Source organism: Papio anubis, chromosome 6, assembly GCF_008728515.1.
Source record: "Papio anubis isolate 15944 chromosome 6, Panubis1.0, whole genome shotgun sequence".
NCBI classification, from domain to species: domain Eukaryota; kingdom Metazoa; phylum Chordata; class Mammalia; order Primates; family Cercopithecidae; genus Papio; species Papio anubis.
Window position 1 is genome coordinate 54,064,877 of NC_044981.1, and position 24,609 is coordinate 54,089,485.

At 34.2% G+C, this 24,609-nt stretch overlaps 1 protein-coding gene across 5 annotated transcripts in view; it reads right to left on the reverse strand.

The window, feature by feature from the left end:
- HMGCLL1 (3-hydroxymethyl-3-methylglutaryl-CoA lyase like 1) overlaps positions 1-24,609 on the reverse strand; it is a 149,636-nt gene that overhangs the window by 75,776 nt on the left and 49,251 nt on the right. For all 5 annotated transcript variants that reach the window (XR_001901853.3, XM_009205401.3, XM_017957959.2 and 2 more), the window contains 2 exons: positions 9,865-9,960; positions 7,402-7,550 (listed from right to left, as the gene is read on the reverse strand). Coding sequence is in view for 4 of the 5 variants with exons in the window: in XM_009205401.3 (XP_009203665.2) it covers positions 7,402-7,550; positions 9,865-9,960 (245 nt within the window). In the remaining variant the exon portion in view is untranslated. The remainder of the gene's footprint in view (positions 1-7,401; positions 7,551-9,864; positions 9,961-24,609) is intronic.

Sequence of the window (24,609 nt, forward strand, 5' to 3'; positions counted from 1 at the left end):
AGCTTCCTGTGTCAAGCTCAGATTCCTACACTACAAGCTCAGACCTGGGAAGCCAGACATAGAGACTGGTTCAGACTAACTTTTAAATTATCTTTACCTTGATCTTATTTTCTGCCATACCTTTTAAAACTTTCTATACCTTTTTGCTCTATTTGTCTTTCCACTCTAATTGATAAACTACCTCATTTGATCCTTTGTGTTTTTGCCTCTTAAAATGATGAATCCTTGGAGTAATTTTTAATTAAATGGCCTCAGTCCCACCCAGAGCCATGTGGAAAGGTGTTAAGAGTCCCATACTGGTAGAGTAGCCTTCCCTTATCTAAGCTTTTAATTTCTGCAGTCTCAGTTATGTGCAGTCAACCATGGTCTGAAAATAAGAAATGGAAAATTTCAGAATAACCACTTCATAAGTTTAAAATTGTGGGGCACTCTGAATAACATGATGTGATCTCATATCATGTTGTTTGAGATGTGACTCTTCCCTTTGACCAGCATATCCATGCTGTAGATGCACCCAGCCCATTAGTCACTTAATGGTTCTCTCAGTTATGAGATCAAGTGTATCTCAGTACTTGTGTTTAAGTAACCCTTATTTTACTTAATGATGGGACCAAAGCCTAAAAGTAGTGAAGTTGGCAACTTGGATACGCCAAAAAGAATCTGCAAAGTGCATCCTTTAAGTAAAATGGGGAAAGTTGTCAACTTAAAAAAATATTGTATGTTGAGGTTGCTAACATTGATGGTAAGAATATTAAACTCCTATCAATAGAATTGTGAAGTAGGAAAAAATAATTTCATTCTGGTTTTGCTGTAGTACCTCAAACTACAAAAATCACAGCCACGGTATGTGATAAGCTCTTAGTTAAGATGGGAAAGACATTAAATTTGTGTGTGGAAAACATGAACAGAAAACATGTTCTGACTGAGGACCATGTGTTGTACCAGAAAGCATTGAATCTGTAAGACTTCAGCGAGGGATCTCCTGAAACTGGTGACCCCAAGCCATTACTGCAGGCAAAGGGTATTTACACAGATTCAGGAATAGGTTTGGACTCAAACATACAAAAATTACTGGAGAGGCTACATCTGCAGATTAAACTTTATTATACATATGTATGTAAAGGATAAAAACAGTATATATAGGGTTTGGTATAATACTATCCACATTTTCAAGCCTCCACTGGGGGTCTTGGAATACATCTCCTGCAGACAAGGGGGACTACTGTACTAAATGGGACCTGCATGGCAGACTCCCTGCTCCCCAAGCCCTCAAGCTAAACCCAACTCAAAATCTGAGTATATTCCCAATGATCTGGGCCAGACACTTCGGGTAATATTTCAGGTTCCATTTTATGATGACTTAAATTGTTTGTTCTTCAGAAGAGATTTGTAAAATAGTCTCTCTTTTAAATAGCATGATTATGTACAAAATGTTATTTTATTCACCAAATTAAACCAATGTAGTTCCAGAGACTTTTCTCAGCGTTCTGTATTTCCTGGCTTTTGACTCTGTCTCTAACTAGCCAAGCTCTCAAATTTTTAATGATCCACTTAAATCTCTGAGACCTGAAACCTACATCACTGTGCAGTTTGTTCTCTTATGTTCAATATGAAAGACATTTCGTTTCATAGCTCCCACATATTTTATTTTATAAACTTCAATAGCATGTCTGCTTTTAAAAACAATAAAAAAGCATCAATGTTAAATTCAGCTACTAGAAATGAAACCAATTTTGCCTGTTTGATCTAGTGCTAAAATTTTAATTGCCACTTTTTTTTTTTTTTTTGGCCTATCCACTCAAAATATTTAGCTTCTAGGTTGTCTGTACAGTTGATTGATGAGTGTAGAAGTGAGAATTTCAGAGGACTGACCACATGAAATGATGGGTGGAAAAGGCATTCCAAAGATCAGTAAGTTTGAGAAACTCAGTCCAACACAGCCATCTTCCAGCCCTAGTTTAAAGAAGTCCTATATTTGGAGGGCCTGGTTAACAAGGATAACCATGTTTAATCCAGGTGTCCACAAATTTTTGAACCATGAATTCTCCCCTTACCTTTACCTCCACTACTGTTTTAATTTTAATGTAACCCTACTCAACTTGTTGAGTAATGCTTTGGGAGAATCTGATTAGATATTTCCAAGGTAGAGCTCTGAGCTTGACCCATTTCAATCCCTAACTACATTTTTAAAATAAATTTTTGATTCAATTTTGAATTAATTGAGGAATGCCTAAGATTAAGTATGTTTTCTACTGAATTATATTTAAAAAATTGAATAAGATTAAATACAAATTTATCGAATGCTTAGTATTTCCGAACTTTATTCAGAGTACTTCTTCCAGGTATGCTTTGTGTTCTAATTTCATATGAATAGTGTTTCTAAATAAAAGTAAATTTGTAAATGCTTTTAAGGAATTCATAGCAAAGTTAATCTCATGATAAAACCTTCTAAATGTTCATTTTTCTATTTCATATGTTGCACAACTCTCTTTTCATATTTATTAAATTCACTTTGTTACATGCTTGTTTCACATTGACATCATATATAATGAAAGAAAAAGCATGTAAACAATAATTTTAAATTATTGTAAGTGACTGTATGGACTATGAACATATACCATTCAACCACTATCTGTGCTGAATTAATTTCACACCTTAGGGACACCATTAACTTTCTTGAAATTATTTGCGTAAATTACAATTCTACTTCTTGCCCAGGTATGGCAAGGTATACTCTAGCAAGAGAATATTTAATAACAAAAAAGCATTAATGCTAATTTCATGAGAAATGATTAAACACATTCTTACCTCAAAATGTCTAAATGAAAGCTATTTAGACACAACTGCAGAAACCCAGCTTACAAATATTAACTGCTGCTGGGTATGTGCTATTCTGGCACACAGCAGTGCCAGAATAATATATAAAGCTTAAAAGTATAAACCCTTAAACAAACCATATGTATGAAAGAAAATAGCTTTAACATATGTCTTATTTTTAGAGTTTTATGTACCATATTTTGGTGGTACATAATGATTGAATCATTCTTCCAGACCTAGGCCTCAATTGAACAATAGAATTTGGAAAGGAACTTCTGCGGGCAGCTTCTTGCTGCCCACTTACAAGAATATGATGCTATAAATGCAAGTGTACCATGGAGGCAGATCATCCAATGGAAGGGATTTGATGCTCTGTCATAAGAAATGCTGGCTACTAGTCACAGTGTACTTAAAAATGGAGCCCTAAATAAGGAGACTCATTATCTCACTCAATAACACTGCTATCTTCAGGGTCAGGATCTGAGTCCATACTGAGATTCTACATTAGACAAGGAGAACAGGAAACACAAACTCAATGCAATGTGACCTAGATGATGTGGCTAACTCAGCAAGTAGGTTGCAAGTTTTTGAATAAATGTGTTTAGTTATAAATTATCTCTCAAAGGGAAAAAATAGTGTTTTAAAGGAGAATACTGTGCCCTGACTTCATGGCACTTGAGAATATTGCCATTTTAAAGGACGAGAATCACATCGAGCTGAAACAGTTAAAAAAAAAATAAGAAGAAGAAATAAGAAATAAAAAAATAAGAAGTTCCTTACATTAAGGATCTTTCATCAAAGAAATTCTTCATGATTATATGTAATGCAATCCTTTTTGGAAGCATTTAAGACCAAATTAAATTTTCACTGGTTTTGGATAAGAAGAAAGTCAATAGTAAGAAAAATAGTAGCTGAAGAGATGGATAAAATGAAAACCCTAGATTAATTACAGTTCTAGGAAAATCTGACTCCTTACCTCCTCCTAAATACTAAGCTCATTTTATTAATAAATTATAACTAAAATATGACATTATCACACCTGACAATTGTCTTTGTTTTCTGTATCTAAAAGTAATCAATGCTTGTCTATATTAGTTGAAAAAAAATTCAACCTGTTACAATTCACTTTAAAATTTTATAATTGTTAAAACGATGAATTAATAATTTTGTGTGGCTCCTACGAAAATTGTTAAATATACTCTTCTTTGAACTTTCAGTATAAGCTTTCAGAAGGTTAATCACAAATCAAATGATTCCAGGCCACTTTATATGAGAAGTATAAGATGTGATTATGTAAAGAAACTTTCATGGTTTATGCTTTAATATACAAACCTGCTGTTTTTACGTTCTATTTATAATCATTTTAACCATGAAATTAATAACGGCAACTTACTGAGAATTTTCTTTTTAAATTAACACTCTCACAAAGAGTGAGCATGTGATTAATGTCATTTCAATAAAGAGAAGCTGATAATCACTTTAGACAAAAAAATAATAAATTCCGAACATCTTATATATTAAAGCACTACTTCCTATCTTGAAGAATTTCAATTTTAAAAGGATCCTAGCAAGCCAATAGATATTTCTTTCAATAAATACCATTGATAAAAGGAAAATAATCACATTTGTCATAGGCTTTTATTTTTCTTTGCCTTCTTAACCTTTTAAAATTTAGACAGTTATTAGAAAAATTATCTAGATTTTAAAAAAGTCACATGGACTGCACCTTAAATAATAAAATCCATACTGCAGATATTTCATTTTGCATTCACATATAATGTATATGTGCCAGTAGTTAGCTGACTCTGCATTTTATGTCACTGATTTGGCATAGTATCTTTTCACAATGTGCCCCAGATGTTATGTACAGTTCTCAGCATGTGTTAAAAATGTGTACATATGCATGTGTTGTGTGTGTGTTTCAGTGCGTGTGTGGCGGAATTTAACAATAGCCTTCATAACTATAATAAAAGCTACTATTTGGACTATATGAAAGTTTACTATTTTATAAAAATTGAAATAGTTTTAGTGAGCTTTTATAAAATGTCTACTGCTTTATGGCCTTTAAAGCTGACAACTGGCGACGTAAATTTTCTGGATGATTATCAAGTATATGTTGATGCAGCTGTTGCCACGCAAGGCATGCTGAAGCATCTACTGCAGTTTCAACTAGTTGAGCATGGCTCCTTTCCTTAAATAGGTACTAATGGCTTATGACTTACAATGGTGAATACCTAAAATCGAGATTGCCAGTAAAAATAAAATTTTATTTCAACTTTGTATAAATTGTGGGGAGGAAGAAGATATTTTCAACTACACAAATAGCTACTGAACTCAAATATGGAAAGGCATATTTCTGAAAATGACAGTGTTTCAGAAAATTCAGGAATTGTACTCCAAAGGAACAAAATCCACATTGGAAAACATACATGTATCTACAGTATAATTCTACACTAAAGTCTCCACTGTACTCTGCTCATTTGGTTTGACCATGGGTCACTTCTTGTTCATCAAAGCCTGGAAAGCTTTTTAAGCCACAGCACGATTAGAAGTTGTCATTTTTCTGATGAGGCAATATTATTTGTCAAACAATGAGTATTAAGAGGGTTTGAGATTTTTATTAGCCCAATTATATTAACTATTCCATTTTACAAGAGAAAGCTAAGATGACAAAAAGTTACTTCCTACAACTTATATTTGCATCCATCTTTCAACACTAAAAAAACTGTTCCTATTTTTGAAGAGCAAGCCACATAAGCACTTTACTTCTTATAGTCACATGCTTTTTAACTGTCCAGTGAGAATTGCTTTATTCTAAAGTTTGTACTCCACACTTTAAACACATATTGAACTAGAATAGGGTCTTCACCTTTCTCTTTATTTTTAAAAAATTGAGACAACTTATTTATATTTGAATTGAGAAACCGATAGCATATCTCTCCTTTTTGATTGTGGTTATGTAACTTTTGCCTGAAAAATAGATATCCTTTATTTTATGTCTTTGGAAATACATTATCTTGGATTTTATATTTTTCTCATATAGTCCTTACATGATATGTATTTATCTTAATTACAAAAGTAATTTCAAATTTTAGAAAGTCATGTAGACTTACTATGGAGGACAGGAAAAATAAATTATAAATAGAAAACAAACCAACAAAATATTTTACTAGGTATAGTCTAACTCTAATTGCTTCCCCAAAACACCTTGGTTGAAATTCCAATCATTTCAATAATACTGTCAGCCAAAATTGACTCACTTGTCTTTCTCATTAACTGATGAATCTTTCCTGCTACTATGAACTTTGCTCACCTCAACTAAGGGAAGTACAGCCTGCACCCAAATCCATCCCCAGCTTTCAACCTTCTATTACCAATCTCTATACGTGTTAACTTGTTAAGATGTGTGTTCATCATATCTCCATGTGTATGAAATTAATAGAAAAAAATAGCTAATGTCTTAGAAACATTCTTCCTTAAGTAACAAACACACACAAAAATGCATTATAGGTTTCACAGCACACAGGCCTGGTTATAATACTTGAGGCAACTATTGGTCCTGGAAGTAGTCAAGCACCAAGGCAGATTTTTCCCTCTCTCCTTCCTCCCTCTATATCTCTCATCATGCTAGGAGCCTCCTTTTTCCATCTCCGCTTTCTACTACTCTGTCCTGTCACTGATTTGCATGTGGCTCCATCCTAGGAACCCCAAAATAGTGAACTCAGTGACAAAAATCACATAATTTTTCAATACAAGTAACCATGTTTGGTATTCCATTTCTGAACTCCTGAGAGAGAAAATTAGGTTTGTGGAAATTAGATTTGGGTCAGTTTTTCTTTTCCATGTCCTGTAATCAACAGCTCTTAGAATGAACAGCCGATAAGTTTCTACAAGAAAAAGGCAAGGCGAGGAGAAAAGGATTGATATCTCTGATACCCCTAAATTTACAGAAATCATATATAATAGAAAATAGTAGAGAACTGAAACTTTATATTTATCTTCTATAAGCAATTTATCAAGTATTTTTAAACGGTGTTCTGCAAGATGCTATTGGAGGTGCTTTGGGATCACCCAGAGGAAGTAGAGAAGTCAGCCACTGAGGGGGAGAAAGAATGGGTAAAATGATTTCCTAGAGCAGCTCAATTTTATGTCTGCTGTATTCTATTGAAGTTCTAAATAAAATACTCTTTGAAGAAAAAGTCATGTTTTTTTAAAAAATTTGAAAACCACATTACATAATTCTTTTCCAAAAGATGTGAGTTTATACCAACTTATCAGCACATGTAGGCTGAGATGAGAGGCTGCATTTGGGTGACAGAGTGTTAAAAAAATAGTTAATAATGCCAGATTTGCATGCTAGTTCCTCTGATTTCAATTGCATTACACATTCCACAAGCTAGATACTCACTAATAATCATCAATGATGTTAATGAGATGTAACTATATAGTGATTGCCCTGATTAAAGTAGAAATACGATATTCTATGTATATTTTTATAAATGATATAAGAATCTCTAGATAATTTATGAGTAAACTTTAACAATAAACATTGACAAAACAGAATTTGTGGGATTTCATAAGTACCCTCGTGCTGGAATATTCATGTGTCTTGCAGACTTAACAACCTCCTCAAACTTTCCCATACTTTCTTCAATGGAACAGTTAATATTCTTCTTGCTAAAGGATTCAGATGCAGCTCCAAAAACTGATATCTCAGTAGCTCCAGCAGCAACCTGAAAAACATAATTTAAAGCCAAAGCTAATAATTTCAAAAATGTGAATGGTAGTGGTAGAAGAAAGATTAACTACTTTATGAAGGCATACATGTATTCTTTAATATTTGCCTTAGAATTTAAAATTGGATTCTTCTCATCTTGCCACATATACTCTTTCAAAATGTAAGAATATTTTATAGTAACAGAATAATCCACAAACTGCAATATTCCTAAGTCTATGAGGCACAAAACCACAATGAGGATGTTCTATTTAATTATGCCTTTTATAAATTATGTATTATCTTCAGAAATACTGTAACCCCAATTATGGAAAATACTAGCACCCCAATAAAACCCTTATCCTCCATGAAAAAATATTTTCAAACCAATTATTAAAATGGAAGATATTAAATACTTTGTTTTTCTTCTCTTCCTACAATCCAACAGAAAAATATTTTTCCAACTCATCATTTAGATTTTGCCCCCAGTTTTTCTTTGATCTCCTAATCTAGCTTTTATTTTTTTGTATCCTGATTTCTACAGCCATACTCTTGTGTACCTAATGCTTTGATCCTTTTGCCAGTCTTTAAATCCAAAATATTAATCCAATCAACTTCCTTTTTGTAATTTTTGTCAATTTTATTCCTTCCTCCAGGCTCTCCAGTGACTTGTTTTTCAAATGTCAAGCCTCTTAGTCGTTTAGCTAGATGTTTAAGATCTTCCGTTAATGTATTTCTAGCACTTTGCCTACGTTCTCCCCTCTTGCTAATCCCCTGTTAATACATGGTGGGAGGCTGGGCACGGTGACTGATGCCTTTAATCCCAGCACTTTGGGAGGCCAAGGCAGGCAGATCACAAGGTCAAGAGATCAAAACCATCCTGGCCAACATGGTGAAACCCCATCTCTACTAAATATACAAAAATTAGCTGGGTATGGTGGCATACATCTGTAGTCCCAACTACTTGGGAGGCTGAGGCAGGAGAATCGCTTGAACCTGGGAGGTGGAGGTTGCAGTGAGCCGAGATCACGCCACTGCACTCCAACCTGGTGACAGAGCCAAACTCCATCTCTAAAATAAAATAAAATAAAATAAAATAAATACATGGGGAGAGAAAAACCTAAAAGCTATCTTTTCATCTTTCCTCAAACATTTAAAAAATATTGGCTTCTATGCCTGTATCCAAAATAAATTTCCAATTTCTAAAATAAAAACCCTGCTAGTGAACATCTACTATTTGTCTGTTTTGTTTTTAGTACTATGGATGTGCTTTTTGTCATCTACAAACAGCTGTGTAAACTAAGTGTTGTTATGCACATTTTATAGATGAAACAGCTGTAGCACAAAAAAGGTAAATACTTGGCATGATATCACACAGGGAGTAAAAGTTCTGGAGTCACATTTTGAGCACAGAATTGCTTGACTCCCAAGTCAAGATTAGTTCCACTCCAGTGCTTGCCCCTCTGAGTTAACATGAGAGTGTCCTTTCAGTACCTTCTTCAAGGTAAGATACGTTCTTACTTTGTTAGGATTAGTAGATGACACCAATATTTACAATTTTGTAAATGACTTTTTAAACAATGCAATAAAAATTTTATCAAATCAAACCCAAGGGAAAAATAAATGGTTCTAACAAAATACAGTATATGATTAATACCCCACAACCTCAACTTTACATAATACAGTTTCACATAATGAATATTTTTCATTAATATTCATTAATATCAGAAACAGCTGCTGTAAAACCTATGCAATAAGCCCATATAAGGATAACACCTTAAAATTGAAGAGGATCGTCTCATATATATAATTATTAAAGCTTTATTTAAATTATATAAATTTTTAAATCACAGAGGATCAAAAGAAACAAACCAGAAGATAAATAGGGAAAGTAACTACAGCCAGATAACATGGCAATTAGTTTTCACCCAGAGAGAGAAAATAAGACACAAAAAGCTGATCAACAAAGGCTGACAAAAATAATTACCAAATTCAACAGTAATAACTATACAAATTACATTGAAAAATGCTTAAATAGTGTTCTATATTACTTAAGAAGAAGCACAAAATACACTTCTAAAAAATTTCACAAAAATGCAGAATTTTACTTTTGTGTTTTGACTTTTGAACAGTGAAGCTGGAAGAGCCAGCTATATAGACCACTTTAGTCCCCAGCAATGCTGTGAGGACATGGAGCTCTATGTCTTCATGTTAGTACATTAGCATAGTATTTATATTACAGGTGAGTTACACATGACACAACTTTAACTTTATGAATATCTTTAAAACAATAAGAGGCATATCAATTTTAGAAATATAAGTAGCTCACTTACAGCACGGTGAAAACCCTGAAGATTAGGAGTAAGGACAGGATAGCGAACTCCTGGATATTGATGAATGCCTTTCATTACTTCAGTGTGATCAGCCATCTTAAATACATAATAGTTACATGTAAATGTGTAACTTTGAGTATGTTACCAAGAATCATTTTAGTTTCAGGTAGGTTATATTTACATAGGCAGAGTCTTTAAATTAATATCTGAAATAAAAAAAAATTATGCCAGTGAATGTAAAGGAAATTAGTTCTCAGTCTCATAGATGTATAATAAGTAGAGATGAGTTTAACTGTTTTACAGAATGGGATCTGGCAAAATGAGTTATTATAGATAGGAATTCAGAACTTTACTATTTTCACTTGACCAATCTTTATTCCCTTCCTTTCATTTCATGGTCCAAGGCTGAAATATTTCTGAGATTGGGGAGAGTTGGAAAGGCAATATGCTATTCATTTACCATCCATATGAAAATTTTATGTCCAAATAATTTTCAGTGTATGAAATTTTACAATGGTTAGTAAAATGTAAATTACACATATTCTTTAGAACAGTTTAAGGCTGAGATCCCAGAAAGTTATTTGGTGAGCATTGGTGTTTTAGTTAGTAATAGTTATAAAGCTTTATGTAGCACTATCATAGTATTACCACATGTTCTCATATGTGAACAAATTAATACAGTAGATAGAGTTTTCACCTGAAAAATTTAACCTACCCTGTCAACACTTTGTTTTCTGTATCTCTAAAAAGCTCAACTTTGAATTAAAATATCAAATTTACCAGTTTGCCACAAAGTCTAAGAATTAGCTTCTTAAAACAACAACTATTATTCAGATCCCATAATCATCACACGGAGAAATTACCGTTGACATAACCATGAACCTTGCATATTTAAAAATAATAAATTATGGCATGAACAATAAATATGAAGAATAACACATAAGCAGTGGAAAGTATACAAAATGAACATGGAAAAAGCTGTGAAAACATACCAAACCAAAATTGGAATCCTCAATATAGAAATGCAGAAAAAGCCTTTTGGGTTTTCTTTATATAACTTGGCTTGCTATTATCAGAATGCATTATTTTTAAATTAAAAAAATTAAAAGCAAATAAATCCAAACCAAAAATGCTTTTAAAATATAGCTAAACACATTTGACAAATATTATAATTTTAAATATAACAATACATGTTATGATATTTACCCTTATTGATACATTCATCTGGTCAACTCTCAAATGCCAGCAGAGTTAAATTTAATGCTTTCAATTAGTATAATTCAGATTACTTAAATGAGTTTTAAAATACATATAAATTTGAAATTAAACAAGATACAAAAAAGTACCTTCCTTTGACATCATGCCTTATTACATTTAAGCTTTCATGTTTCATTCATAAACACATTTATTTGTGTTTACCAGGTGATCCTTTCTCGCTTATTTCTATAATATTGTATCCACTATCCTCTGCCTCACCCATTCCCATCTTCCAAACACTATCTACCACATTCACTTATAATGCATAAAAGTGATATCTCTCATTTCATTCTAAATCTATCTGACTTTAATCTAGCTGTTTATTGAGCCCCTACTATGTCCAAAGCTCTGCGCTAGGTCCTGTGGAAAATAAAAATACAGACCTTACTTTCCTGTGGGAAAATGAGGTTATTGTGCTGAAGTAGTTAGTAGTATAGTCGGGAAGACAAAATAGATACACATGGAAGGTTAACAATTCAAAGAAATATGCTGGTTGTAAATGAGATCACAGATTTTAGAGTTCAGAATGAATAAAGGTTGGTATGGTCTATAATAGTCTGGGAGAGTTTGAAAGAGCATATGCAATACAAACTACAGTCCTTGACTGTGGCATTGTTCCAACAAAAAATGGTCACGTCAATATTTCTGGTCCTATATGTTCTTCTGGGATCTCACTACTTTTCACAAAGAGGTAGACGTTATTTACTCTTTTCCTTGAAGCTGGGTAGGCTGTGATTCCTCCAACTCTTAAAGTGTAGTGGAAATCATACTATATGACTTCTGAAGCCAGGTTATAAAAAAGGATACAGCTTCCATATGGCTTTCTCTTTTGGGGAAAGCCACTGTAGGGAAATCAGCCAACATCCTGTAAGAAAGCCCAAATTAGCCTACGCAAAGAGGCCACATAAGGAGACTCTCATGCAGAACCCATGTGAAGAGGAACTGAGGCCCCCAGCCAATAGTCAGTGTAACCCCTAAATTTGTGATTGAAGTAGCCTCCAGATGACTTTTGCCTCCAGCATTTGAGTCATCCAGCTGAGGCCCTAGACACTGAAGACCAGAGACAACCTGTCCCCCATGTCCTCTTCAAATCCTGGCCCACAGAATTAGTAAGCATAACAAATGTTTACTTACACCACTAAGTTCTCAGGTAATTCATTTTACAGCTATAAAAGCTGGAACACTGAAAAATCAATAGGGCTGAAAAAGAAAGATGGACAGTTGCATAAGTGGTAACATATTTTTTGGCTAGAGAAGATTATTAGTGAACAATTGGGGATGAGCTTACAAATGATGAGGAAACCACACACTTTGATGTGTCTTTGAGGTAGGTTCATGTTTAGTACAAAGATTCTGATTTATCTTGAAGGCAACAGAAAGTCATGGAGAATGGGTGTTGAGAAAGGATAAGACTGGACTAAAGGGTACATAACGAAATGAAGGCAGAAACAAAGATGTTCTTTGAAACCAATGAGAACAAAGACACAACATACCAGAATCTCTGGGACACATTTAAAGCAATGTATAGGGGGAAATTTATAGCACTAAATGCCCACAAGAGAAAGCTGGAAAGATTTAAAATTGACACCCTAACATCACAATTAAAAGAACTACAGAAGCAAAAGCAAACACATTCAAAACTAGCAGAAGGCAAGAAATAACTAAGATCAGAGCAGAACTGAAGGAGATAGAGACACAAAAAAGCCATCAAAAAATCAAAGAATCCAGGAGCTGGTTTTTTGAAAAGATCAAAAAAAATTGATAGACTGCTAGTAAGACTAATAAAGAAGAAAAGAGAGAAGAAAAAAAAAAAAAAGAAGCAGTAAAAAATAATAAAGGGGATATCACCACCTAGCCCACCGAAATATAAACTACCATCAGAGAATACTATAAACACCTCTACACAAACAAACTAGAAAATCTAGAAGAAATGGATAAATTTCTGGACACATACACCCTCCCAAGATTAAACCAGGAAGAAGTTGAATCCCTGAATAGACCAATAACAGGCTCTGAAATTGAGGCAATAATTAATAACCTACCAACCAAAAAAAGTCCAGGACTACATGGATTCACAGCAGAATTCTATTAGAGGTACAAGGAGGATCTGGTACCATTCCTTCTGAAACTATTCCAATCAATAGAAAAAGAGGGAATCCTCCCTAACTCATTTTATGAGGCCAGCATCATCCTGATACCAAAGCCTGGCAGAGACACAACAAAAAAAGAGAATGTTAGACCAATATCCCTGATGAACATCAATGCAAAAATCCTCAATAAAATACTAGCAAACCGAATCCAGCAGCACATCAAAAAGCTTATCCACCATGATCAAGTGGGCTTCATCCCTGGGAGGCAAGGCTGGTTCAACACATGCAAATCAATAAACATAATCCAGCATATAAACAGAACCAAAGACAAAAACCACATGATTATCTCAATAGATGTAGAAAAGGCCTTTGACTAAATTCAACAGCTCTTCATGCTAAAAACTCAGTAAATTAGGTATTGATGGAACGTATCTCAAAATAATAAGTGCTATTTATGACAAACCCACAGCCAATATCACACTGAATGGGCAAAAACTGAAAACATTCCCTTTGAAAACTGGCACAAGACAGGGATGCCCTCTCTCACCACTCCTATTCAACATAGTGTTGGAAGTTCTGGCCAGGGAAATCAGGCAGGAGAAAGAAATAAAGGGTATTCAATTAGGAAAAAAGAAAGTCAAATTGTCCCTGTTTGCAGATGAGATGATTGTATATTTAGAAAACCCCATCATATCAGTGCAAACTCTCCTTAAGCTGATAAGCAACTTCAGTAAAGTCTCAGGATACAAAATCAATGTGCAAAAATCACAAGCATTCTTGTACACCAATAACAGACAAACAGAGAGCCAAATCATGAGTGAACTCCCATTCACAATTGCTTCAAAGGGAATAAAATACCTAGGAATCCAACTTACAAGGGATGTAAAGGACCTCTTAAGGGAGAACTACAAACCACTGCTCAACAAAATAAAAGAGGACACAAACAAATGGAAGAACATTCCATACTCATGGATAGGAAGAATCAATATCATGAAAATGGCCATACTGCCCAAGGTGATTTATAGATTCAATGCCATCCCCATCAAGTCACCAATGACTTTCTTCACAGAATTGGAAAAAATTACTTTAAAGTTCATATGGAACCAAAAAAGAGCCTGCATTGCCAACACAATCCTAAGCCAAAAGAACAAAAGCTGGAGGCATCACACTACCTGACTTCAAATTATACTACAAGGCTACAGTAACCAAAACAGCATGGTACTGGTACCAAAACAGAGATACAGACCAAAGGAACAGAACAGAGCCCTCAGAAAGAATACGACACATTTACAACCATCTGATCTTTGACAAACCTGACAAAAACAAGAAATGGGGAAAGGATTCCTTATTTAATAAATGGTGCTAGGAAAACTGACTAGCCATATGTAGAAAGCTGAAGCTGGATCCCTTCCTTACACCTTATACAAAAATTAATTCAAGATGGATTAAAGACTTAAATGTCAGACCTAAAACCATGAAAACCCTAGAAGAAAACCTAGGTAATACCATTCAAGACATAGGCATGGACAAGGACTTCATGTCTAAAACACCAAAAGCAATGGCAACAAAAGCCAAAATTGACAAATGAGATCTAATTAAACTAAAGAGCTTCTGCACAGCAAAAGAAACTACCATCGGAGTGAACAGACAACCTACAGAATGGGAGAAAATATTTGCAATCTAGTCATCTGACAAAGGGCTAATATCCAGAATCTACAAAGACCTCAAACAAATTTACAAGAAAAAAAAAAAAAAAAAAAAGACTCCATCAAAAAGTGGGTGAAAGATATGAACAGACACTTCTCAAAAGAAGACATTTATGCAGCCAACAGACACATGAAGAAATGCTCATCATCACTGGCCATCAGAGAAATGCAAATCAAAACCACAATGAGATACCATCTCACACCAGTTAGAATGGCGATCATTAAAAAGTCAGGAAACAACAGAAAAAAGCTGGAGAGGATGTGGAGAAAGAGGAACACTTTTACACTGTTGCTGGGACTGTAAACTAGTTCAACTATTGTGGAAAACAGTGTGACGATTCCTCAAGGATCTAGAACTACAAATACCATTTGACCCAGCTATCCCTTTACTGGGTATATATCCAAAGTATTATAAATCATGCTGCTATAAAGACACATGCACACGCATATTTATTGCGGCACTATTCACAATAGCAAAGACTTGGAACCAACCCAAATGTCCATCAATGATAGACTGGATTAAGAAAATGTGGCACATATACACTATGGAATACTCTGCCACCATAAAAAGGATGAGTTCATGTCCTTTGCAGGGACATGGATGAAGTTGGAAACCGTCATTCTCAGCAAACTATCTCAAGGACAAAAACCAAACACTGCATGTTCTCTCTCATAGGTGGGAACTGAACAATGAGAACACTTGGACACAGGAAGGGGAACATCACACACTGGGGTCTGTCGTGGGGAGGGGGAGAGGGGAGGGATAGCATTAGGAGATATACCTAATGTAAATGACGAGTTAATGGGTGCAGCACACCAACATGGCACATGTATACATATGTAATAAACCTGCACGTTGTGCACATGTACCCTAGAACTTAAAGTATTAAAAAAATTGTAGTATTATAGAACAATTAATTTGGGGGAGGTGCACAGGATAGTCTAGATAGAAGAGAGGCCAACTCTCAGGTAATTGTGAGAATCCAGCTTGTGACAAGTTCTGCGGTAGAAAAAAATGGTACGGGGAATAGAACTAAAGAAAAATGAAGAGGACACACTGGCTAATAACACAGAGGAGCACTTTACTCAAAATTGTAATTCTCACCATTTTATAGCCTTCCTTTGTCAATAGTTTGTACATATTTAAACAGAGTTCTTGATTGCATATCCATGAATTTAGCTTTTGTGCTTGATGCTGTTTAGAGTGTGAGCTCTCTCTGTTTCTGTTTTTCTAACATGCATACACAAACGTGCATGCACACACACATTACAAAAAGAAAATAAGCAAACTTATTCCTAATAATAAGCAGAAAGAAAAGCAAAGTTTTAGGAAATTGTAATAAAATGTAAAACAACTAAAGAATAATGTTAATCAAATTATCAATGCTTAAGCCTAAGTAAACATAGTATGTATAAATATTTATTAGAGACATATGTATTTTCATGATAACAAAAGTTAATAAAGAGCATGTTCCTAACCAAATACAGATTTGGACGGAGATTGGAAGTATATCATAAAGTACAATAATGGGCAAATAAACAAATTTTAATCTACAATAAATATAGGTAATGTTGGTCTATATTTAATTCATCCGGCACATAATTTAACAAAAATCTTGAGACAGTGTGAGGAAGCTTATATAATGAAGCAAACAATATTTTTTTAATAGATGTTTCAATCAATAGATCAAGAAAACCAAATACTGCATGTTCTAACTCATAAGTGGGAGCTAAACAATGAGAACACATGGACACAGGGAAGAGAACATCACACACTGGGGCCTGTCAGAGGGTGGAGGTTGCGGGGAAGGATAGCATTAAGAGAAATACCTAATGTGGATGACGGGTTGATGGGTGCAGCAAACCACCATGGCACATGTATACCTATGTAACAAACCTGCACATTCTGCACATGTACCCCAGAACTTAAAGTATAATAAATAAATGAAAGAAATAAAGAAAAAAAGGAAAATGAACAGAGATGATAATGAAATTCCCAGATCATGAAAACTAAATTTTGATAATCACTGAAGGTATCTTAATAAAATTATGATAAATACAGAGAGTAGAATCCAAAAAGCACTACTTTTACATTTAAAAAATTGCTCACAATATAATGGGGCCATTCAAGAAAATAATAGTATTCTGTCTTAATTTAGTCAGTAAAGGCAAGTAAGTAAAGAGTTTTAGGAAATCCTGATAGAATATCATTTTATTACAATGAATAAAAAAGGGCAGGTTCCAATTAAAGGTACAAAGTCCTTGCTTTAATTTTTTTTCTCTTGGGGAGTTTATGTTATATTTCAATCTTAATGTTGTTTTAATGTCTAAGGTTTAACTATAATTTAAACAATGAAACTAACAATTCATTTACATTACTGTTTTGACATTTCAAAAAAACCCTTCTACATCTGGTTTTATTTAACAAATGTTTTTCAGATTTTGCAGTGATTTTTCAAATTTAAGGTGATAAAAATCCTCATGATTTGGTTAGTAACAAGTCTTGCCATCATCAGCACACAGTCTGGAAATGGCAATATCTACATATCTCTACCCACCCCCCCAAAAAAAATAGGCCTACCATGGTTAAGAATTGTTTTAAGCATGCACATTTTGATATAGATCCAAATCATCACAATGTTTGTGTAACACTTTGCAAGAGTTTTTAAGATATGCAAAGTATCATGAGAATTACAGCCTAACAAGCTTAGAGATTTTATTTGCTACTAACTCTATCATGATGTAATTAAGCTAGGATAGTTCATGCTATATACATTTAGACATCCTACCCTGTTGTAATTACCTGAATACTATAATGTGTTCTAAATATTCAGGCTTTCAATATGTTCTCCAGACAATGGCAATGGCTGAAATACAGTTTAAGTGTTGTTAGTGTCCTCAGCTCACTCAAATTCCCTGAGATTAGTGGAATTTCAAGATAATGCATATGAGAATGCAGTGATAAACAACGAAACAGTTTCTCAAAAACTTCTGAAAGAGAATCATGTTGGAAATTTCAACTGTTTTTTTGTAAATAGGCTACAGCAGACCTAGCTTTATTCAGCTTTGCTTTATTGTATTTCATAGGTACTGTGTTTTTTACAAATTGAAGGCTTGTGGGAGCTCTGAGATGATCAAGTTCTATTGGCATCATTTTTCCAACAGAATGTGCTCACTTGGTATCTCTGTGTCACATTTTGGTAAGTCTCACAATATTTAAAACTTGTTCATCATTATTATATCTGTTATGTGTCACATTTTGGTAAGTCTCACAATATTTAAAACTTGTTCATCATTATTATATCTGTTATGGTGATCTGTGATCACTGATCTTTGATGTCACTATTGTCATTATTTTGTGGCACCATGAACTACACCCATATAAGATGACAAATTTAATAAGTAAAGGCTGTGTGTGTTCAACTGATCTATCAACTGGGCATTCCCCACCTCTCTCCCTCTCCTCAGGACTCCCCATTCGCTGAGACACAACAATATTGAAATTAAGCCTATTAACCTTAAAATGGCCTGTAATGTTCAAGTGAAAGGAAGACTCACATATCTCTCACTTTAAATCAAAAGCTAAAATGATTAAGTGGAGTGAGAAAGGAATGTTGAAAGCCCAGATAGGTGAAAAACCAGGCCTCTTATGCCAAACAGTGAGAAAAGTTTTAAATGCAAAGAAAAAGTCAGAAGAGAATTAAAAGTGCTATTCCGGTTTACACACAGATAATAAGTGAAACAGCCTTATTGCTGAAATGGAGAAAGTTTGAGTGCAGAAGATCAAACCCGTCACAACATTCCCCTAAGCCAAAGCCTAATCCAGGGAAAGGCCTGACACTCTTCAATATTATAAAGGCTGAGACTGGTGAGGAAGCTGCAGAAAAAAAAGTTTGAAGCTAGCACAGAAGTTTAAAGAAAGAGGCAATCTCCATAATATAAAAGGGCAAAGTGAAGCAGCAATTGCTGTTGAAGTAGCTGCAGCAAGTTATTCAGAAGGTCTAGATAAGATTATTAATTAAGGTAGCTACACCAAACAACAGATTTTCGATGCAGACAAAACATGGCATCTTCTTCTATTAGAAGATGTTCTATTAGAAGATGTTGTTCTGTCATAGCTAGACAGAAGTCAACGGCTAGCTTCAAAGCTTATCAGGATAGGCTAACTCTCTTGTCAAGGATTAATGCAGGTGATGTCTTTAAGCTGGAGCCAATGCTCACTGACCATTCCAAAACTTCTAAGAATCTTAAGAATGATGCTGAATCTACTCTGCCTATGCTCTAGAAATAGAAAGACAAAATCTAGAGGACAGCACATTTGTGTATAGTATGATTTACTGAACATTTTAAGTCCACTGTTGAGAACTACTGGTCAGGAAAAAGGATTCTTTCAAAATATTACTGCTCATTGGCAATGCACCTAGTCACCCAAGAGCTCTGATAGAGAGGTACAAGATTTATGTTGCTTTCATGTCCTACACAACATCCATTTTGCTGCCCATGGATCAAGGAGGATATTTACTTTCATGACTTCTTATTTAAGAAATACATTTTGTAAGACTAGAGCTACCATAGACAGTGATTCCTCTAATGGATGTGAGCAAAGTAGATAGAAAACCTTCTGTTAAAATTCACCATTGTACATGCCATTAAGAACATTTATGATTCATGAGAGGAGGTTAAAACAGCAACATTAACAGGAGTTTGGAAGTTTATTCCAATCTTCATGGATGACTTTGAGGGGGTCAAGACTTCAGTAGAGGATATAATTGCAGATGTGGTGGAAATAGCAAGAGAACTAGAATTAGAAGTACAACCTAAAAATGTAACTGAACAGCTGCAATCTCATGATCAAACCTGAACAAATGAGGAGCTGCTTCTAAGGGATAAGCAAAGAAAATGGTTTCTTGAGATAAAATCTCCTCCTGGTGAAGATGCTGTGAACATAAAGGGTTTAAATATTACATAAACTTAGTTGTGAAAGAAACAGCAGGATTTAAGAGGACTGACTAATTTTGAAAGAAGTTCTATACAGAGTAAAATACTATCAAACAGCATCACGTGCTAGAGATAAATTTTTCATGAAAGAAAAAATCGATTGATACAGCAAACTTGTATTATTTTAATAAACTGCCACTACCACCCCGATCAGTCAGCAGTCACCAACAGAAAAGCAAGATTCTCCACCAGCAAAAAGATTATGACTTGCTGAAGGCTCAGATGATTGTTAGCAACTTTTTAATAATAAAGTATTTTTAATTAAGGTGTGTACATTATTTATTTAGATGTAATGCTATTGTACACCTAATAGACTACCACATTTTACAAGCATAACTTTTATATTCACTGAGAAGCTTAAAAATTTGTATGACTAGCTATGTTGCAATATTTGTTTTTTTGTAGTGGTCTGGAACTGAACCCACAATCTCTCTAAGGTATGCCTCTAACTTACAATTGGGGGTATACAAAAGTTCACCAATTTTTAAAATATGAGACCTCATAATTGATTTTAAAAATTCATCTCAATATTTGAATACTGCTCCATTTTAATATTTATACAGTTACTACATATCTAACATCATGGCATAGAAAAATGAAGCAGATGCAGTCCTTACATGGATAGAATATATAGGCTAGTGAGAGAAGATATATGTGTTTGTATGTGCATGCATGTGTACATATTATATATAAATATATACCAAAATACAAAATAATCAACTATCATGTGATCTGAAATTCTATGCAGCACAGATAAGAAGCATATTTCTTAACAAACCAAGGTATGATTATGACAAATATTTAAGCCGCACCTTATCTAGGCCAAATGTAAATAACTCAGGGGCCTGTTTTATAAGAGTAAAATTATTCATAGCATTTGAAACTATTGAAAACTACTTATAGAGCAAAATTATTTATATATACTCATATATTTGTATGGTAAATTATTACTTTTTAGTGTATTGCAAAAGAAAAACATTTAATAACCCTAAACTTAAAGCATACTATTTATTAAAATAGTCCAAAAATTTATACAGTGAAATGTTTTATAGGAATTAATTTTTAACATTTTTCCAAGTATACAATTCTTTCATTTTCAAGTCCCACAAAATTAAAGATAAAAATACCTATCACCCTTTACTTCTCTTCAAAATGACAGAGAAAATAGAACTTTCACTGAGTAAATTTTACTCAGTTCCAACTGATAACATGCAATATGGGATGTTCAATAAAGTGAAATAAATATTTACTTTCGATGAAATACATAAGGAACTGAGAGTTCCTATTCAATTTTTGACAAGAATTGACTCCTATTCATTTATATTTTAATCAGCGATTAACTCCCCACTGCACCAGCCCTGAACAAATGCAATTACAAAGCTACTCCATGTACAGGTCTCTAAATTCCAGAGCTGCATTTGTAATACACTTTTTATATGTAATTCTCTCATACCCATTTATGATACATGTTGCTTCTACGTTTACTATTTTAATGTAATGAGAGATTAGTCCACTACAAGTTTGCAAACTACAGAAGAGGAGAATGTTTTGGGTGGTTCTGTATTACCATAGAAATTATTCAATGTGCTTTTGTAGCTCTGCTGAAAGTGAGAAAATTTAACTGTGTGATGGGGTGGGAAATATTAAAAGTTTAAGTTAGCCCTGTTGTTAAGTGACAGAAGAGTTCAGAGGAGGATCTGAAATTCATGTGAGAAAAAAATGCAAAGATACTCTATCTTTACAGTAATGATATCTACAAAATTATATAACTTGACCATCTCTCTTACAACTAGATCTTGTAACCTAAATATAGGACTCTACATTTTGTACCCTTTTCCCTGGCCTGGTCAAGTTGATATGACTGAGTCAAGCATCATCAGTGAGTGAGCCTCAGCCATTGTCTCTGTCTCCACTCCACCTATCTGCTAAAGGGCTCAAATTGTTTCCCTACCTTGCTCTCTAACAAGACAGATTTTATGCTTTGTAGTAGTATACTAGGTAAGAAGCTAGTTGAGAAGTCCTAGGAAAACAAGGAAGGTATAGCCAGAAAATCTAAATAATCTAAATAGTCATGGTGTTGGGGAAGGACAGCCTGAAAGGTAGGCTTTACTGGCAAGATGCTTTGACTGCTCTATAGCAGTGAAATGGTGTGAGATGAGAAGAAAAAAGGGGAATTATGCAGAGTATTGCTGGGATATATAGAGCCGTTCTCCTGCAGTGGTCTTCAAGTAACACATGGCGATTGGAATACCATTTAATTCCTTAGGTTCCTGTATTATATTTTTTATGTATAAATCCAGGCCAGACTCTGTCAGTTGGAAGAGCTCACAATTGCTGCACTCTTTCAGAATGATGGTGTAAATATTCTCATACACTGAAAATATATAAAATCCAGTATATCATATAAGATATAGTACACAATTTTACCTCATATTAAAACTCACTGTAGAGTTGAGCAAGAGTGTATATTCACCATGTTAATGTCCTACACTAACTGGCACCAGAAGTATGTAAATACTTAAGAGAAACAAAATTCGAAATGTATACAGTTAGAGGCTAGTTTGTGCAAAATTCTTCCAAACATTACATACATACTGTTGTAAGGAACTAAATCTGTTTTCATCAATGTGAAATCAAATGGAAATTTTCACCTATCAAAAATATATTCTATATAACAATTATACTGTGCATATGTTTCTATTTTTAATTGCATAAAATTTACAAAAACAGAATATATGAAAAATCCTCCATGTGAAGTGTACAAAACTGGAGTAATTCTTCTAAAATAAAGACTATATCTGCGTATAGTTACATATAACAAAGTATTCGATACATCTTAAGACAACATTACCAATAATGAAATATTAAACTGAAAGACATTTTTCTAATCTATTAATAAAAGTTTTATTGACAGTGCTAGAGAAAAGACTGAATTATCTGTCTATATTCTCCATAGAAAACATCACAGTGTCGACCTTAGAAAGAGGTGAACCAAGAATGTATAGTCAAAAAATAAGAGAAAAAGAGTATTATGAAATAACCTCAGATGCTCACTTAAATTTTTAAAATAAATTTAATTTTTCTTAGTTTTGAGATATTTGTAATATGTGTTAACTTTAAAAATTTTCTTATTTCATAAGTTCTTTTTTCTCATTTAAAATTAATATTTATTTTCCTATATAATGTTGTATTTGGCATTTATAGTCTTTGTTTTTTTTAAAGAGGGTCTTCCAAATTGATGTAGTCAGCATCTAAAGTTCCCTACGAGTGGCTGGCCATGTCTCCTAGTGATTTCCAGATCTCACCCAGAGACAGGTGGCCCTGAACCATCCAGACATAACAATGAGCAAGAGCACAAGCAGTTGCCTCATTTAGAGTAATGGGGCATAGACAGTAGTAAATTACTCTCAAAACTGAATGACCCCAGAGACTAGCTCAAACTTTGCATTTTGCCAGAAACACGATCCCTGAAGACAAAAGAACCTGAGACATATCTAATGATTGTCCCTTGGACAACTTCATATTTCCTGGTTCCGGTGTTTGTGATGAGGGACCTAGACAGATGCAACAAGGCTAAACTTTACAGCACTTTCAGAGGCAGTAAAATAACCAAAAAGAGGAAAAGAGGAATAAACTATAATAGGATGGGTTTTTGAGTAGTGCAATTCATATTAATTACACTACTATTAATAGTAATAGTAATAGTAATTATCTGTTATAGAAGTACAAAAAATGATCAGAGTAAGAATTGAGGAATAGTATTTAAAGGCTCCTCCTAACCCCAGCAACTTCCATGACCTCATCATCATTCAAAGACAGCTCTGCCACTGTTAGCATAAGTCTTTCCCTTACTTCAATCCACAGACTTGGTCTCTGCTGGTCCATGCGACACCCACTGGGATATGGAATCAGAAAACTAAAGGATTCTAGAGGGCCTTAGAGGCATAATGAAAAAAAGGATCATTTAGAGATCCTCTAAATGTTTAGGCTCTAAAACAGAGGTGGGGTATAAAATATTTGAAAAGGGGGATTTTTAAAGTCCTATGGTAGGATATGAAATTAGTTCCCTCCAAATATTCCAAATGAAGCATGAGTGAAGATTGCAATGACTTAATTATTTTGACATTTTGAGCATGCCTTCATATATGAAAGGATAGCATGGGGCTCCAAATTTTATTTTAATTACACCTAACTGAAATAATTAAGGTCCTTTATCTTGTTAGCTAAGCCAGAGTTACTGAGACTCAAAGCTGGAAATCTCTTAGAAAACCCATTTCCACCTAGTGGAACTGACTCAGTATACGGCATTTACTGAAGGGTCCAGTGTGCTTAGGGCTGTGCTTCCAAACACTGGCCTGAGGACTGCCTAGTCAGAATGATCTGGAACGACTTTTTAAATGCTTATTTCTATATTCCATACTGGCCCCAGTGAACCAAAAATCTCTGAGACTGTAAACTGGAAATCTGCACATTCAGTAATTTCCTCCAGTGCTTTATATGCACAGTTTAGAAAAGTCTGCAACTCTTCCCTGGGTTAAGGAGTAGAAGTTTTGGAGTAGATTCCTGTGTAACCCACAGAGACCCTACAAAACAGATTTTTTGCTGTGCTTTACAATGAGCATTATTATGGTCCAGAGTACTGTGGTCAGGTCACACTTATCCCAACTTATTGGGCTCTAAGAAATGGATGTTGC